General features: G+C 39.6%; 1 protein-coding gene across 1 annotated transcript in view; it reads left to right on the top strand.

Moving 5' to 3' along the window:
• METAP1 (methionyl aminopeptidase 1) overlaps positions 1-18,830 on the top strand; it is a 61,650-nt gene extending 42,820 nt beyond the window's left edge. Inside the window, exons 10-11 of the mRNA XM_089680579.1 lie at positions 9,537-9,602; positions 16,582-18,830. Of these exons, the coding sequence (XP_089536705.1) occupies positions 9,537-9,602; positions 16,582-16,742 (227 nt within the window). The 3' untranslated portion in view covers positions 16,743-18,830. The remainder of the gene's footprint in view (positions 1-9,536; positions 9,603-16,581) is intronic.
• Positions 18,831-19,093: the final 263 nt, after the last annotated feature.

Here is a 19,093-nt window from a genome sequence, read left to right as displayed (position 1 = left end):
CAGAACTAACGACATTTCGATTTTTGGATGAAAAATAATTCGGAATTCGAACCATGTGTGGCCTGCATTAGACTCCCCTAATGTTTGTTGCCATGCTAGTTTTATGTAAGTAATTGATATCTTTTCTGTTCTGCAACTGTACACATCCATTCAAATTTGCAACATTTAGATTTATTCCTACTACATTTACAGTGAATTTTCAGTTGTTTAAGCTTCTATGGCACGTAGACCCTTCTATCTATGTAATCCTCACTGGCAGGTATTGGTCTTTGTCAATCAACTGTTTGAACAAAATGTGTGAGCAGCCATGAAGCTACCACCACGTCAGGCTGCTCAGCTTTCTCCTGCATTATTGCATGTAATACATTTTAGGGAAAACTGTTGTTAGAACTATAAGGAGGTTACCCTTGCTACCCTTTATAAAAATGCTTATTGCGTTTGTGTCATGTTGATCCAGTGGCTTTAAGTTCTACAGTGGGAATAAAAGATAACCCCCCCAAACTCTTTTTAAAATCACATTTTATTGCTTTGCAGACTGAAATGAAGACAGGCACCATTTTTGTTTTATACAGCTCTATTGTGCAACCTATAACATCCACGTGAAAGATATAACACTAACATGTCAGAAAAAATATAGGAGATAAAGGTGAAAGAGAAAAAGGTGAATGCCGTTGCATATCCTAGTCAGAGCCCAGACTTAAACCCCACTGAAAATCTGTGGAATGACTTGAAGCCTGCAGTCCACAAACGATCACCATCAAATTTAACGGATCTTGAGCAGTTCTGAAAAGAAGAGTGGACAAATATTGCAAAGTGTAGATGTGCAAAGATAGTAGAGACTAGGAATGAACCGAAATTTTGTTGGACGAAAGGTTTCAGCTGAAAACATTCCTATCAGCGGTCGGCCGATATGAAAAAGTGCACTGATACAGGTGCCTCACCGCCACCGACCGCCGCTCGGTAGTTTTCAGCCTTACCTGAGAAACCATTGAACGATCCCGGCACTGGACATAAAGATTAGTGAAGGAAAGATGGCCTCCACTCATCTCTATGCCCTTGGAGGACTGGAGCGATGTCACTTCCGGTTCCTGCCATTTCTTTTAAAGCACTAGATCAATGCTTTTTTTGATCTAATGCTTTACATTGTGGACGAGAGATGTGGGGTCTTATTGACCCCATATTTCTCCATAAAGAGGACCTGTCACTAATTATTTCTATCACGGGATGCATGCATTCCTTGTGATAGATATAAAAGAGATTTAATTTTTTTTTTTTTTTTAAAGGGACAGTGCAAAAAAAAAAGTTTAAAGTCCCCCCGTGCTCACACGTAGTGGTGAACGCATACGTAGGCCACTCCCACATATGTAAACTGTGTTCAAACCACACACGTGAGGTATCGCCACGAACATCTGAGCAAGAGCAATAATTCTCACACTAGACCTCCTCTGTAACGTTACACTGCTAACCTGTAGAAATTTTTAAACTGTCACCCATGGAGATTTTTAAGTACCGCAGTTTGACGCCATTCCACAAGCATGTGCAATTTTAAAGCGTGACATGTTGGGTAACTACTCGCCGTAACATCCTCTTTCATATTTTACAAAAGAATTGGTGTATGTGTATATTTAAAAAAAATAAAAAATAAAATATATATATATATATATATATATATATATATATATATATATATATATATATATATATATATATATATAAAAAATTTTCTTTTTTAAATCAAAGTTTTTAAAAACTGCACGTTTCGGTTTTCGGCCAAGTGCATTTTGAATTTTCGTTTTCGGGACACAGGAATTTTCATTTCGGTGCACCACTAGTAGAGACATATCCCAACAAACCAAAGGCTGTAATTCAAGCAAAAGGTGTTTCAACAAAATACTAACACAAGGTATCAGATCCTTTTTCCAGCTCAGTGATCCTGTTTTTGAATTTTTTTTTTTTTTTTCCCCAGACATGTTGGTGTTATATCTTTCACATGGATGTTATAAGTTGCACTGAGTAAAACAAAGACTGTGTTTGTCTGTCTTCAATTCAGGCTACAAAGCAACAAAATGTGATTATTTTAAATTGCAAATCCACTGAAACGTGCTAAAAACTTAAAGCAAAACTCCAGCCAAAGGTTTACCCATTTTTATTAGCTGAGTGAGGGGAGATCTTTTAAATGGAGACACAGACAAAACATTTTAAATGTTTCCTTGAAATGTAAAGAATGTTACCCCAACATTTTGATGTGTCTGTTGTACCACATACTTATTTTTTTTTAAAGTATACTGTTCTCTTTGTATTCCTGTGTGGGAAATACCTAGCAATTCTGACAGTCTCTCTGCTTTACTGGGAGCATAACCTGTTTGTCCTTCGATGATCAGACTTCTGCTGACAGACCCCCCCCCCCCCCTTCCTTTTCTGTACAGTCCTTCACTAGAAAGATCAGTGTACTACTGCTTCTTCACCTCCATCTCTCTAAGCCCCTTTTGCAGCTGAGAACAGAAATTATGTGAAAGTGATATAAATGTGTTTATAATGTTCTTTGACAACCCCAATTGTAGAAGAGTTGGGACGCTGTGCAAAATCTACTTGAAAACAGAATGCAAACATTTGAAAAACTCATAAACCCATATTGTATTCACAATAGAAAACTAAAAAAAACAAAACGTGCATCAAATGTTTAAACTGAGAAAATGTACCATTTTATGGAAAAAATAATGTAATTTTGAAATTGGTGAAAGCAACAAGTCTCAAAGTTGGGACAGGGTTTAGCATCGCCACCTTTTAACAACGCTCTGTTAACATCTGGGAACCAAGACGACCAGTTGCTGGAGTTTTGGGAGAGAATGGTGTCCCATTCTTGCCTGGTATGAGTAACTGCTCAACTGTCCTGGGTCTGTTTTTATTTTTCATTGCAAGATGTGCCAAATAATTTCAGTTGGTGAAAGGTTTGGACTGAAGGCAGGCCAGTTAAGCACAGGGACTACACTCCAACTTTAACTCACTCCCGGAGCATCTTAAACATAATCCACTCATACGGGACACACTGTTCACGTGGAGGGAGGTCAGACGTAGACTAGGAGTTTCTCCCTGGATATCTCGTTTTCTCCCCATTCATCACAATCCTTCCTTCTCTGTCTCTCAACAACATGCAGCTTACGATTTATGGTACAATCAGGGACTTAGACTTGTTAGCCAATTATATGACTTTGCATCAGGATCTCCCCTTCCGTTCCAACAAATCCTTAGCTCGTTTGAGTTGCCTTCTCATCATTTTTTGTACATTTTACAAATCAGGAATTTTGTGCAATCCATAGCTCAAAATAAACTTACTCGTTTCTGCACGACGGTGATAGAGGTCCTTGTTAGGAATCAGAAATATAACATATCTGATATATATAGTCCATTGTCTATGCATTATGCAACACCGCTGGAATCCTCCACATCCATCAAATCGTGGATCCGAGACTTTGACAATGCCTTCACTGCGGAACAAATACTCGCAGGTTTTAACATGACCTGTGCATTTAACACAAACGAATTTTGGCGAGAGCAACAGTTTAAAATTATGCATCACGCTTATATGCCCTGTCTGTACTCACGTTCAGACTCCTTGATCTCTACGTGTCCGCTCTGTGGTCTATGTAAGCCGACACTTCACCACAGGTTCTGGAATTGCCCATCAATCTCTACCTTTTGGAACCAACTTTTGAACTTCATGCTTTTCATCACTACTCTCCCGTTACCTAGAGACCCACTGCTGCTTCTTTTTGGCAACTTGGATGCTTCCGTGTCTGCTGCTACACACCAGCACATTGCTAGGCTCAGAGCCGCCAAACCGTGGCTGTCCACTTGTCTGATGGCTGCAAGAAGATCTATTCTAAAAAAATGGGTTTCCAACGGCCCGCCAACTATCTCGGATGTCAAATTGGAACTTAACTTCTTACTTCGCTTGGATCGGCTCAGTATCCATATCTCTCCATCTACATCAGGAGAGGAAAAGTTCAACCGCAAATGGGGTCAATACGTTTCAAGAACATTTCCTACTTCGGAGACCCAACTTCCCTCCCAAGGACTTCTAACCTAGCCCTAACTTAGCCTCTAGGCGATTCCTGATGCACGTGTTTTATTTGTCTTAGGGGGCAAATGACTGCTAAATTACCTTCTCTAAGTCTTCAAGAACCTTTACTCACCTACTTTGACTATCTGCCCTTTTTACGCCTTGGCTCCTGTTTTCTTATTCTCGCTGTCCTTCATAATCTCGCTTCACTGTTGACCCTTAGTGAAGAGTCCCCGTAATAGCACACTTTCACATGTAATGTTGAGCTGCTTCCTATAATATTATATCATCATAGTAGCCTACTATTCTAACACCCTATTATCTTAGTTTCCTAATCTCTATATTCTGGCCTGTCCTCTTGGTCTTCTGATCTCAGACCTCTGACTTCTGATCTCTGCTCTTTGGTAACAAAATTCCTTGCCCTCCTTTTCTCATTTTCTTTTCTGTCCGTATACTCTTTTCTGGGCTGGTTCTTGCAGCTCCTTGTTCTCCTTTCTTCACTGCTCTATCTCTACCTTCTGCTCTCATTTTGCATCTACTTCTTACCCATATACACGATGACCTTCCTCTTGGTCATTTGACAAATGGTCAACATGGCATACATTTGCGCATCTATAAGTTAACCATACAAATGAAGATATATACTGTACATGTACTTTTCTAAACCCTTGTAAACTCTATTCTTAAGCCCTTGTCACCTGTTACATCAGACGATGTCTCCTTCCTATAAGTAACTTTCTCTTTACTAAATTTCTCTGATGCCTCTTTGTTTCTCTTGGGGTTTTGACAATTTGTTTTCATGTACAATTATTATTCTTGATTCTTTCACCGGCTTCGACATGTTGCCAAGCTATGATTACTGCATAATTTCACCGTTGGTTAATGTGTGTATACAATAAAACCAAATAAAGTTTCTTTAAAAAAAAAAAAAAGCACAGGGACTGTTCTACTATGAAGCTATGCTGTTGTCATAGATGCCGTATGCAGTTCAGCATTGTTCTACTGAAATATGCAAGGCCTTCCCTGACAAAGAGGTCATCTGAATGTGAGCATATGCTGCTCTAAAACGTTGATGTAGCTTTGAGCATTGATGATGCCTTTCTAAATGTGCAAGCTACCCATTCCATACACACTAATGCACCCCTATACCATCAGAGATGCAGGCTTTTAAAGTGAGTCCTGACAACAAACCAGAATATCCTCTTTAGTCCGGAGGACTCTCCACCCGTGGTTACCAAAAATGTCACATTTCAGTTCGTCTGACCACAGACAAAACCGGTTTTCACTTTACAGCAGACCATTTTACATAAGTTTTGGCCCAGAAAGGACAGTGGCCTTCTTGGGTCATGTCCAGGTATGGCTTCTTTGCATGGTAGCTTTACCTTGTATTTTTGGATGGCACACCAAACTGTTCAGTCATTTAATTTTTTTTTTTTATGTATAAGTATTCCTGAGCCCATGTAATAATATCCTCACAGAACCATGCCTGTTTTTAATGCAATGCCATCTGAGGGCCAGAAGATCACAGGCATCCAATACTGCATTATGGCCTTGTCCCTTTTGCACAAAGATTTCTCTAGATTCTCAGAATCTTTTGATTTACTGTAGATGAAGATTTATTTAAAGCCTTAGCAGTTTTACGTTGACTAACATTAATTTGAAATTAGTTTTTAGAGACAGCTTTTCACAGATCTTTTATTCAGAGACACTCTTTGACTCTCTAATCTGCTCTTTTTATACTCAGTCATGTTGCCAATTAACCTAATTAATTTCAAAATGTTCTTCCAGCTCTTCCTTGTTAGTACCACATACTTTGCCAGCTTTTTGTTGCCTTGTCCAAACATTTTTTTTTCCAAGCTATTGTATTTATCGAAAAAATAGTGCAAAAGGCTTACAATAATAAAAAAAAAAAAAATTGCACTCAGAATTTAACAATTACTGTGGAGAGGATATGTCAGGAAATTTGGACCTCCTATTCAGTGACCAATAGGTGTCAATTACTGCATAACACATAAGGAGCATTACATGCAACACAGGCACTATTAAAAAATAAAAAAATATGCGATTTTCCCAATATTTTTGAGATGCCTTGCCGTCAGTTTCAAAATTACCTTGTTTCTTGAAATGGTACATTTTCTCAGTTGCAACATTTGATGTTTTCTGTTTTTTGTTGTGAATAAAATATGGGTTTACAAGATTTGCAAATCATTGCATTCTGTTTGTATTTAGATTTCAAATAGCAGCCTACCTTTTGAAAGTGTGTGTGTATTATTGCGCAAACGTTTTAAGGAGATGTGAAAAAAAAAATGCTGTAAATCAAGAATGCTTTCAGAAATAGAAGTGCTAATAGTTTTTTTTTTTCCCTTCGATTTAACAAAATGGAAAGTAAATGAGCAGAAGCGAAATCCAAATCAAATCAATATTTGGTGTGACTGCGCTTTGCTTTCAAAACGGCATTAATTCTTCTAGGTACACTTGCACACAGTTTTTGAAGGGACTCAGCAGGTAGGTTGTTCCAGACATCTTAGAGAACTAACCACAGATCTTCTGTGGATGTAGACTGCCTCAAATCCTTCTGTCTCTTTATGTAATCCCAGACAGCCTTGATGTTACGATCGGGGCTCTGTAGGAGCCGAACCATCTTTTTCAGGACTCTGTTGTTCTTTACACTTAAGATAGTTTTTAATGACATTGGCTGTATGCTTGGGTCCTGCTGCAGAATAAATTTGGGGCCAGTCATGCGCCTCGCCTGATGGTATGGCATGATGGATAAGTATCTTCCTGTATCTCTCAGCAGTGAGGATACCATTGATCCTGACCAAATCTCCATCTCCATTTGCAGAAATGCAACCCAAAACTTGCAAGGAACCTTGGAGATTTGGTCAGGATCAATGGAGTCCTCAGTGCTGAGAGATACAGGTAGATCCCTATCCTCCTCATGCCCATACCATCAGGGACAAGTGTGATTTGCCCCAAATTTTATTCTGCAGCAACATAATGACCCCAAACATGCAGGCAATGTCATTAGCAACTACACTTTATTGCCAAAAGCATTAGGACACCTACTCATTGGATTCAGGTGTTGTAATCACCTCCATGGCCACAGGTGTATAAAATCAAGCACCTAGGCATGCAGACGGCTTCTGCAAACATTTGTGAAAGAATGGGTCGCTCTCAGGAGTTCAGTGAATTTAGCGTGGTACCGTGATAGGTTTCCACCTGTGCAATAAGTCCATCTGTGAAATTTCCTTGCTACTAAATATTCCACGGTCAACTGTTAGTGGTATTGTAAGCAACTAAGAACAGCAAGCTCAACTGAGACCTCCAAACTTCATGTGGTTTTCAGATTGGCGCAACAACATTGCAGAGAGTGCTTCATGGAATGGGTTTCCATGGCCGAGCAGCTGCATCCAAGCCTTACATCACCAAGTGCAATGCATAGCGTCGGATGCGGTGGAGTAAAGCAAGCCACCACTGCATTCTAGAGCAGTGGAGTCTTGTTCTCCGGAGTGACGAATCATGCTTTTTCTGTCTGGCAATCTGATGGACATGTCTGGGTTTGGTGGTTACCACGAGAATGGTACGTGCCTAACTGCACTGTGCCAAGTATAAAGTTTGGTGGAAAGGGAAATATGGTGTGGGGTTGTTTTTCAGGGGTTGGGCTTGCCCCTTGGTTTCAGTGAAGGGAACTCTTAAGGTGTCAGCATACCAAGACATTTTGGGCAATTTCATGCTCTCAAATTTTTGCGAATCGTTTGGTGATGGCCCCTTCCTGTTCCAATATGACTGCGCACCAGTGCGTAAACCAAGATCCATAAAGACATGGATGAGCGAGTTGGGGGTGGCCTGCAGAGTCCTGACCTCAACCCGACAGAACACCTTTGAGATGAATTAGAGTGGAGACTGCGAGCCAGGCCTTCTCGTCTAACATCAGTTCCTGACCTCACAAATGTGCTTCTGGAAGAATGGTCAAACATTCCCATAGACACACTCCTAAATATTGTGGATAGCCATCCCAGAAGAGTTGAAGCAGTTATAGCTGTAAAGGGTGGGCCAACTCAATATTGAATTCTATGGACTAAGACTGAGATGCCATTAAAGTTCATGTGCGTGTAAAGGCAGGCATCCCAATACATTGGCAAAATAGTATCTTCAGTGTAAAGAACAAGGAGCCCTGAAGTGCTGGTTTGGCCCTCACATAGCCATGATTTCAACATCATGGGGAGTCTTGTCTGGGATTACATGTAGAGACAGAAGGATATAAGGCGGCCTACATCCACAGAAGATCCATGGTTAGTTCTCCAAGATGTTTTGAACAACTTACCAGAACAGTTCCTTCAAAAACTGTGCAAGTGTGCCTTCAAAACAACATCAATTCTTTTAGGTAAAGGGTGGTCACACCAAATTTTGATTTGATTTGGATTTCTCTTCTGTCCATTTGCTTTCCATTTTGTTAATTGATTAAAAATACACTGTTAACACTACTATTTCTGAACGCATTCCTAATTCACAGCATTTTTTACACCTGCCTAAGACATTTGCACAGTACTGTATATCTTGCTAAAAAAACCTTCTTTTTTTTTTTTTTTTTCCCTAGTTTTGCAGAGATAAGAAAAGCAATATTTAGAATGCCTTTTTATTTTTGTACACTTGGAGTATTTTAACTTTTTATCCCAGAGCCAAAACAGGAAGAGACTAATTCTCTCTGAACTGAGGCAAAATAATCTTTTAGACAGGTGTCCCCATTGGTAAATTTCACCTCCTGTTCAAGTGACAGCTGTAAAATCTGGATTTCCCAGTATTTTTCTGTCCTGCTCACAGTGGTCATGGGACAAATAGATTAATCTACCTAAAGGGGACACAACAGTGAACTGCTAATGACAGCAGTTTTAATCTATTATCTCTATGTCCAAAATTGGGGGAGGTTGGAGTTCAGCTAGAGGTGCACTTTAACTTTTCCCTGTGTAAAGTATTGTATTAACTGTTTGTACTGGTGAAAAGAGCAAAACAATTGTAGAAATATGTAGTAAACACTTAAAGCCACAATGGTAACTACCTACTAGACATGAAACTTCAATATTCTTCAGTTTTGCTTGGTATTTATTTAAAATTTCTTTTACTTTTTATTGGAAATCCCTTGACTGCTGTTCTCTTCAAAGCTCAGCTGGTTTGTGAAGGGTAATTGCTTGGGAGTCGTTGAGCAGCAAATGTGTACAGAAGGCAGACATACATATCCTATTCATAATTGCCAAATACTACAGTTTTTATATGGTTGGTGGCTACCTTTTTTTAAGAGGCTATAGTGCGTTTTCAGGGAGTGCACATTTTTGGGTTATAAAATGTAATATTTAACAGAGAACATGTATTCAATGTATATGCTCAGAAGGCGACTCCCCCCCCCCCTTTTTTTTTTTTAATCAGTTATTCTGTCTTGTGGCTTCGTGTTTGGAAATAAATTTATTTTTTTGTTATGTAGAAAACAAAGCAGTTGGTGTGATGAAGCCAGGTCATGTATTTACAATTGAACCAATGATCTGTGAAGGTAAGCCAGAAATCCTGTCAAAACTGTCTAACATTTCACTTCTGATATATGCTTGGTGTGCAGAATGCCTCAAACTTAAACTGTACTGACCTTATTTAACAGAATTGGGCCCATATACAGCTAAAGAAAATAGTGCAGCTGTTTTTCCAGCACTTTGTGACTGTTGGGTTATGTAGAGGGACAGGAACAAGAGTCGTTTCTTTAAATGAATTGTTCCCTATTAAGTGCACCAAAGGTGTGGAGGTTTCGCCAGTGCAGTTTTGCATTATTATTTCAATCAGATTTGGAAAGATCTCAAGAGGTCATGTGGCTTTTACATAGTTATTGTTAGTCTGGCTGCAAAAAGACAAAAGTCCATCTAGTTCAACACTAACAAAAAAAAGTTATAATCCTATATCCAGAGGAAGGCAAAAAAAAAAACCCCCCAGCAAACCACGGTCCAATTTTGCTCCTGCAGGAGAAAAAAAGTCCTTTCTGATCCCCCGAAAGGTAATCAGATATTTCCCTGGATCAACTTTACCTATAAATGTCAGTATCCAGTTATATTTGTATCTAGGAAAGAATCCATTCCTTTTTTTTAAAGCAATCTGCTCAGCTGGCCAGGACCAAATCTCAATGGAATCTATTCCACATTTTCACAGCTCTTACTGTGAAGAAACCTTTCCATATTTGGCTATTAAACACTTTTCCTCCAGACATAAAGAGTGCCCCCTTGTCTTCTGTGATGACCTCAGGGTGAATAACTCTACACCGAGTTCACTATAGGAACCACTGATGTATTTATACATGTTGATCATATCCCCCCTTAATCTCCTCTTCTCAAGAGAGAACAAATTTAGTTCCTCTAATCTTTCCTCATAGCTGAGCTCCTCCATGCCTCTTTTCAGTTTCGTTGCTCTTCTCTGCACTTTCTCCAGTTCCCCAATATTCATTTTGTGAATTGGTGCCCAAAACTGAACTGCATAGCCCAGATGAGGTGTTACTAATGATTTGTACAGGGGTAATATGATATCGCTCTCTGGAGTCTATACCTCTTTTAATACAAGAGAGGATTTTGCTTGCTTTAGAAACCGCAGCTTGGCATTGCATGCCATTATTAAGCTTGTGATCTACCAGAACTCCCAGATTCTTCTCCACCATTGATTCCCCCAGTTGTACTCCCCCCTAGTATGTATGATGCATGCATATTCTTAGCTCCCAAGTGCAGAACCTTACATTTATCAACATTAAACCTCATTTCCCACATAGTTGCCCAATTAAACAGTGCATTGAGGTCGGCATGTAAGTTGGAGAAATCCTGTAAGGACGTTATTCCACTGCACTGCTTGGTGTCATTTGCAAAGACTGAAACTGTATTTTTAATCCCAGACCCTATATAGTTTATAAATATATAGGGTCTGGGATGAGTGGGAGTAAAATTACATAGCACCTGTAGTCAGGAAGAGAAGGAAATGTACCCCATAATGGGTAATGTTGATTGGAATAATGCCCCATTGTTGGTGTCAGTGAGAGCAATAGTGCCTCATCATTGGTGTCAGTGGGAGCAATAGTGCCCCATCATTGGTGTCAGTAGAAGGAATAATGGCACATCATCATCATTAAAATGGCAATTTTTTTTACTCCCCAAATTTCTTCCCTGTTCAACAAATGCTTAGATAATACACTGACCTTTATGTAGTTTATTGCTTTTGTGGTAATTTTTAGCACACTGGCAGACTTGCAGTGAGAGGGAGGAAGGGGGAACAGTAAAGCAATACTTCTGTGTGCAGCAGTACTGCACAGGAAGCATAGCCAATTGTGCATAGTAACAAGGTTTGTAGACTATAAGCTCTTAAATGGACTACCACCATGTACAGCTGGTAAAATAAGTGTTGAACATGTTACCATTTTTTTCAGTAAATATATTTCAAAAGGTGCTATGAACATTTTTCACCACATGTTGGTAACTACCCATGCAATCCATACATACAAAGAAACCAAAACAAATATGTTCAGAAATTGTGTAGTATAATGGACTGACACAGGGAAATAGTATTGAATGCGCTAACTGAAATTTATTTTATACTTCCTACAAAATCCTATGTTGGTAATGACCACTTCAAGACACCTCCTTTATAGAGAAACTAGTCGCATGTATTGCTCAGGTGTGATTTTTGGCCCATTCTTCCACACAAACAGTCTTCAAATCTAGAAGGTTCTGTGGGCCTCTTCTATGAACTCTGATCTTTAGTTCTTTCCATAGATTATCTACTGGATTCAAGTCAGGTGATTGGCTGGGCCAGTCTAGCAGCTTTACTTTCTTTCTTTGAAACCAAATAAGAGTTTCCTTGGCTTTGATCATTGTTGATCATCTTGCTGAAATGTCCACCCTCATTTCATCTTCATTATCCGGGTAGATGGCAATAGATTTTTATCAAGAATGTCTTGGTACATTTTTCCATTCATCCTTCCTGCAGTGATATGAAGTTTACCAGTACTGTATTTTGCAAAACAGCCCCACACCATGTCCCCACCTCCAACACTTCACTGTTGGTATGGTGTTTTTGGGGTGATATGAAGTGCCATTTGACCTCCAAACATGGTGTGTATTATGGCATCCAAAGAGTTCAATTTTGGTCTCATCTGACCAGACTATATTCTCCCAGTATTTCACAGGCTTGTCTAAATGTTGTGCAGCAGACATTAAACTAGCTTCCACATGCTTTTTCTTCAGCAATGGAGTCTTGCGTGGTGAGCATTCCATTTTATTACACATAACAAAAAAGGTTGAGTATCTGGCTGCTCGTCCCTATATGAATGCATGTACCCAAAGAACCCCCAGTGGGACTTTAATGCAGCAATAAGATCATACATATATTGAAAGACATTTTAAGAGATTTTTTTGTCAACTTTATTACATACACATTTCCATTGTAATATTACATACATGGTTTCTAAAAAGAATATTGCTCTGACAGTGTTCCTACAAGAGAACTCTTAATACAAAAACTATGAAACCACACAGAAAAGAGAATACTCCAACGCATTTCGATCATTCCACATTCTAGATTTTTCTCAGGGGGCATGAGAGACAAAGGGCTTTCTAGTTTAATGTATAAACAATCATAAATGAGTATACCAAAAAATAAATCAACTGATCACATAACCAAAAACCTTTTTTTTACTTACAAAAACATATATTAGAGCAAAAGAGGGGATGACATCCAAGATGGGAGACTAGACACCATGTTCCGGCGGTTTTTCATGATCCAAGAGGGCAAGAGTAGTCAAATGTAACTCACCAGACAGCAAGGACTTACAAAGGGGCACCAAAACCTTCCCCCCAATGGAACTAAAGGTGGTATAAAGAATAGAATATATTAAATCCCAAATAGTCAGACCAAAGGGATATACCTAATAAAATGTGCATTCAAGAATGGTCCATAAAGGATGTATCATGAAATGAAACTGACCGTGTCTTGAACAGGCCAATGTATGGAACAAATAGAATTTTGCTAGGTAATGGACGTAGCAACTCAAGGAAATATAGTGGTAAATTTAAGATACTTCCATTCCTTGGAGAAATTAATATGTCAGATCCCATAGAACAAAGACAAAAGTGGCACGTAAAACTAAAAGATCCAAATATTATTCAGACAATTAGCGATAACCAATGGTAGTATAAAAAAGAACTATACATTAACAATATCATATGATGGAAAAATAAATATATCCCAATCACAAATTGATGGGGTATAAATAAATAATTTTATGGTACTGCAACGAGAATTATCATCAGTGCTGGTCAAAGAAAAAAGAGAAAAGCCACCTGATTATGAGATCTAGTATAATCTGCAAGAAACACGCAACAAAAATTGTTGCTCACTAAGCCTGCAAGGAGACACAAAAAAAGATGCTGTAGGGAACAAATCCCTAATAGTCAAAAGAGATAGTGAGCCACAATTAGTATAAATTACATCCAAGTAATTGGCTATAGATAAGGCAAGTCAAACCATGCTACCATGGAGCAATTTAACCAGTATATCAAAGTAGTAAACTAAGAATGAAATCAGAACAAGCCATATATGCATTAAAGTAATCATTTATGGTCTGAACTACTTGCTTTATAGCAGACATATAAAAGCAAATGTAATGCTCACCAAATCATCAGAGTGAAGCATAGACAGCCTGTGAGTCAGAAGACCAAGAAATAAATGTAAAATGAATGCTCATTAAATAGGGCTGTGTGTAGGTGGTTTGGTAATTGGGGATTGAATTAGTGCACCTATGTCCCAAGTCTGGAGTGGCGGCCAAAGCAGCCAATGACTACTTGCTTTGTAGCAGACACATAAAAGCAAATGTAATGCTTACCAAATCATCAGAGTGATATGTAGTCTGTGAATCAGAACCCAAGAGACAAATGTAAAAATTCTCTTTTAGAAACCATGTATGTAATATTTCAATGGAAATGTGTATGTATTAACCACTTGCCTACCGGGCACTTATACCCCCTTCCTTACCAGGCCAATTTTCAGCTTTCAGCGCTGCCGCACTTTGATTGACAATTGCGCGGTCATGCAACATTGTACCCATATGAAATTTTGATCATTTTTTTCTCACAAATAGAGCTTTCTTTTGGTGGTATTTAATTGCCACTGGGCGCTTTACTTTTTGCGCTATAAATTAAAAAAAGTGCAAAAAATTTGAAAAAAAAAAAAAGTTTATTTGTTTCTTTTATAAAATTTTTCAAACAGGTATTTTTTCTCCTTCACTGATTTGCGTTGATGAGGCGGCACTGATGGGCACTGATAGGCGGCACTGATGGGCACTGATAGGCAGCACTAAAGGGCACTGATGGGCAGTACTAATGAGGTGGCACGGATAGGCGGCACTGATAGACAGCACTAATTAGGGGTCACGGATAGGCGGCACTGATATGCAGCACTGATAGGCGGCACTGATAGGTGACACTGATGATGGGTACTGATAGACGGCACTGACTGGCATCACTTCTGGGCACTGACTGGCGGCACTGACTGGCACAACCCCTGGGCACTGACTGGTGGCACTGACTGGCAGCACTGGTGGGTGGCACTGGTGGACAGCACTGGTGGGTGGGCACAGGTGGGTGGCACTGGTGGGCACAGGTGGGTGGCACTGGTGGGCACAGGTGGGTGGGCACAGGTGGGTGGCACTGCTGGGCACATGTAGGTGGCACTTCTGGGCACAGGTAGGTGGCACTGCAGAGTGGCACAGGTGGGGGCACTGCTGGGCACAGGTGGGGGCACTGCTGGGCACAGGTGGGGGCACTGCTGGGAATGGGTGGGCGGGGCTAGTGGGCGCACTGCTGATCGGAACTTGCGGGGGTCACTGCTGGGCACCGATCATCAGGGCACTGATCATCAGTGCCCTGATGATCGGTGCCGATCCCCGCTCTGACAACTGCCGGTTCTCGGCAGTACTTTCCTCACGATCTGACAGCGTGAGGAAAGTGCAGCCGAGAACCGGCACTTGCATTTTCCTGTGATCAGCGTGTCATTGGACACCGCTGATCACGTGGTAAAAGGCCGGTGGGATTGGCCTTTCACCACATCACGTGATCAGCTGTGTCCGTAGGACACAGCGATCACGGAGATCGCCGGGTGCGCGCCCCCTGGGGCGCGCAGGAGAGCGCGTTCTGGGAGGACGTCATATGACGTCCACTCAGAACTGGCCGGCCGCGGTGAAGCCGTCTTTCGGCTATGCGCGGTCGGCAAGTGGTTAAAGTTGACAAAAATCTCTTAACAAAATGTCTTTCAATATATGTATGATCTTATTGCTGCATTAAAGTCCCACTGGGGGTTCTTTGAGTACATTACACAACTTAATTTCTGTACTTATTTGTTTTGGTTTCTTTGTATGTATGATTTGCATGGTTTGTTACTGATGTGAAAATCTCATGTCAAAAGCATACTTTAGAAATGTTTACTGAAACAAATGTTGACATGTTCAATAGTTATTTTACTCACTGTACCTGCTAGCATTGTTTTGGTTTTGTTTTTTTTTTGCAGTTTTTCATCGCCCCTCTCTCAACCTTTTTACTCCAAGGGAATCTTTGAAAAATATGGCATACCTGACAAATTTTTTTTTTTTTTTTTCTTTTTTGCCCACCTGTTTTGTGCAGCAGCATGTTTTGTATTAATATTGAGATTAAATTAATACTAATATTTGAAAGGATACACAAAGTTGTGGCTCCCCCTAACATTAGTGGTCAGTATAGAAGTGCCCCTTTGTCGTTGGTGGTTAGTGTATGTAGATCAATTCCTTCTGCCTTATTGCCTACTCTTCAGGGAAGCCCTCATGAGGAAACCTATACAGCATTTCAACCAGGGGGCTGCAATGCTCTGGGGTGCATTATGGGTTCTTTAGGGGTGCCTTGGCAAAATGCCCCAAATTGCCCTAAAATTGTGAATATTCCAGGGTGTGGATCAACGTCCTTACGACTGATGACAATGGTTCACTCCTGCAAAGCCTCCCTGTTTTCCCATCTCTGAACAGAGCCTCACTTGGTTAACGTGACTCCAGTGCTGACACAGTAGTGCAATTTCATATGTGACTTGATTGCAATGGAATTAACATTGTTTTCAAAGGTGCCCGTTCACATCAATGCAACTCAACACAGCGTGATTTTGTGTGAGGTTCCTGTACTACTTTGGCATGATTCCACCACAATCCTGTGAGCTGAAAAAAGCACCTTATTTATTTTATTTTTTGTAAGCTACTAATCACATCAATCCACAATGTAATGCAGACAAAGAGAGGAAGAAATGTTTGAACTCCAGTCTGTGTGACAATCACGTTTTCTTCAATAGGTACAGTAGATCAGTGTAGCCATAGAGGGATATAGTGTTATTTGCAGGACTATCAGCTTAGGTTGGGTAAGAAAATTATATCCAGCAATTATACCAGGAAACTATTTCATGCACCCTTTCCTAAATGCCTGTTTTCATGTACTTAATAGGCGGATGGCAAGATGAGACCTGGCCTGATGGTTGGACTGCAGTGACAAGAGATGGAAAACGGTCAGCACAGTTCGAGCACACCCTTTTAGTCACAGAGACCGGTTGTGAGATACTTACAAGGAGACTGGAAGACAATGGACGTCCTCATTTTATGTCTTAGCATACACCTGTTGTCTTTGCTAGTTGATATAAATGGCATTTTTACATGAAAGGTACCTGAAGGAGATGTGGGATTTTATCGCATAAGTGTCTATCTGCCTGTTAATGCAGAGCAAAAACACAGTACCGATTGAAACCGTAAATGTATTTAAAGAACTTAATGTTTTGAAACAAGAAGGAAACCAAACTTAAGATGGCTTTTCTTCTTTCCTTTTTTAAATATCGGCACATGCCATTTAATTTAATTTAGGTTTTACCATTTTCCCCTTGATGTGTCAAATTTCTCCACACTGCCTTCTCTCTTTTTTTTTTTTATCTCATTTAGACAGGAAACACATGATGCCTCCATACCAGATTCTTTCTACTGAAAATGGCTGTATCCTACAGAATGGCTTTTTTGGGGTGCTGCTATTATTTCATCACTATATATAACTAGCTATGCATTTCTATTTAAGACAATGACTTGACTTTTAAATCTGGCTGTCATTAGACTGCAAGAGTCACCTAGTTGGGAACACACCCATGATCATTGCTTGATTTTAAATCTTTACTGGTAGTTTACTGCTTCATTCATAATGGTGCTGAAGAAAACATGAATTGAAATGGCTCACCTTTGCTAGAAGACAGGCATATATGGAAAAACTCTCTGAATGTTTTGCAGATTAAGAGGAACTCCTTTCAAAAAGTTGAAATACCCATGTGAAAGGTTTAACTGCCAAGGGATTTGTAACTGTTCAGCCCCCCTTTTGATTAATACAATTTCACATTTCATACCTAGGCAGGTGCATCTATCGTCTGGCTTACTCATTGAGCAATGAATTCTAAGCATCACTATATAACTGATTCATTGTCCTGTAGGAGTAGGAAGGTGATACCAAAAGCTACAAAGGTAAAATAGGAAACAGTGATGTCTTCTGCCAGGCGGTACAGTGTAACAAAGCCTTGTGAATTGCAAGATGGACTAAACAGAATCGCAGATCCTTTTGAGCAGTTAAAAAGAAAATGCATATATGTGTTATGTATCGCTGTGTTTTTTTTGCTTTTTTTTGTTTTGGAGTTCTGTTTCAATGTTTTGTGTAAAATTGGTGCCTTCTGTAGTGAAACTTGGCTAACCTGTCGTAGTGACCATCTACTGATGACTACATTACTCAATGCGGATTCTTTGCGGCCAGTGAAACATAGTAGTTTATTTGGCTAACAGCAAACAATCAGTCTGATCACATTAAACAGCTGGATACTAATCTCTTTTTGGATGCTTTTCTGTGTAAATCATGCCCTTTACCCTGTAATAAGACATGTTGTGCATAATCTGCTTCACACATATAGGGCCTATAAGCACAGGAAACAAAAAGGTGCCCTCTGCTCACATTCATAATATGTGTGCTCTCTTAAATATTGGGTTTTTTGGTGCACTGCGCTATTTTAGACATTTTTAGAGACCCTGGTGGGTTGCCTTTGAGCCTGATATTGCTTGCAACAATGAGCATAGTTTGCATTCTTTTCACCTTGGACATTTTCACACCCAGGTGTTTAATGCCTTTCTTTATGCAGCACCTATGTGAATGTACCAGCCTATTATATAAGGTATTTTTCCCTTGTTTCATTGCTTCGTGTTGCAATAGTAGGAAGGTGTGTAACACCAACATCATATTTTCAGAATTCTAGATCCAAAAAGATAATTTTCCTACTTCTTTGACAACTCTTTGCCAGGTTCTCTTTAATCCAACATGTCTGTTTCTATGAGTGTGATATTATCAGCTCAGTGAGTCTATTGAAATTATGTATGTCCTTTCTTCAGTGTGTGGTTGGTTTTCTGTTGTATTTACCCATCTTTACCTTTTTATCTGGGTGTCTGGGGTCAGTTGTATACCTTGCAAGACCCTTGTTTCTCTTGGAATGCATCATATGTATGCTAACATCTACAGAAAGTCTTGTCAGAATTTGTCATTGTTCATTAAAATATTCAGAAAGCGGGTAAACATTCACCTGTTTTCATCACATATTATTGCATTAAGGTCTGCCTGTTCCAAAGTTTTGATATGCTTTTCAACCAAATATTTGTTAAATTAAAATGTACTGAAACACCGTTGCTGCAGAAAATTTTTTGCTTTTTTTTGGATATATATATATATATATATATATATATATATATATATAATTTGTACTGTAAGTTACTGATATCTGCATTTAAATTGAGTAGTTAAAGGAAACTTTTAGGAGTTTGAAGACTTTTTTTTTTTTTTTTAGATGCCTCGTTTTGAAAGCATTAGGCCCTTTTCACAAAAGGCAGATTCCTTTTCGATCAGCAGGGGGATCTGTGAGCTGATCCCCCTGGTGAGCAGAGCAGGCGGA

Source organism: Staurois parvus, unplaced genomic scaffold, assembly GCF_062004578.1.
Source record: "Staurois parvus isolate SC_StPar_1 unplaced genomic scaffold, SC_StPar_1.0 ptg000244l, whole genome shotgun sequence".
Taxonomy (NCBI): Eukaryota; Metazoa; Chordata; class Amphibia; order Anura; family Ranidae; genus Staurois; species Staurois parvus.
Note: the sequence above shows the minus strand (reverse complement) of the source record. Positions and strands in the feature narration are given on the sequence as shown.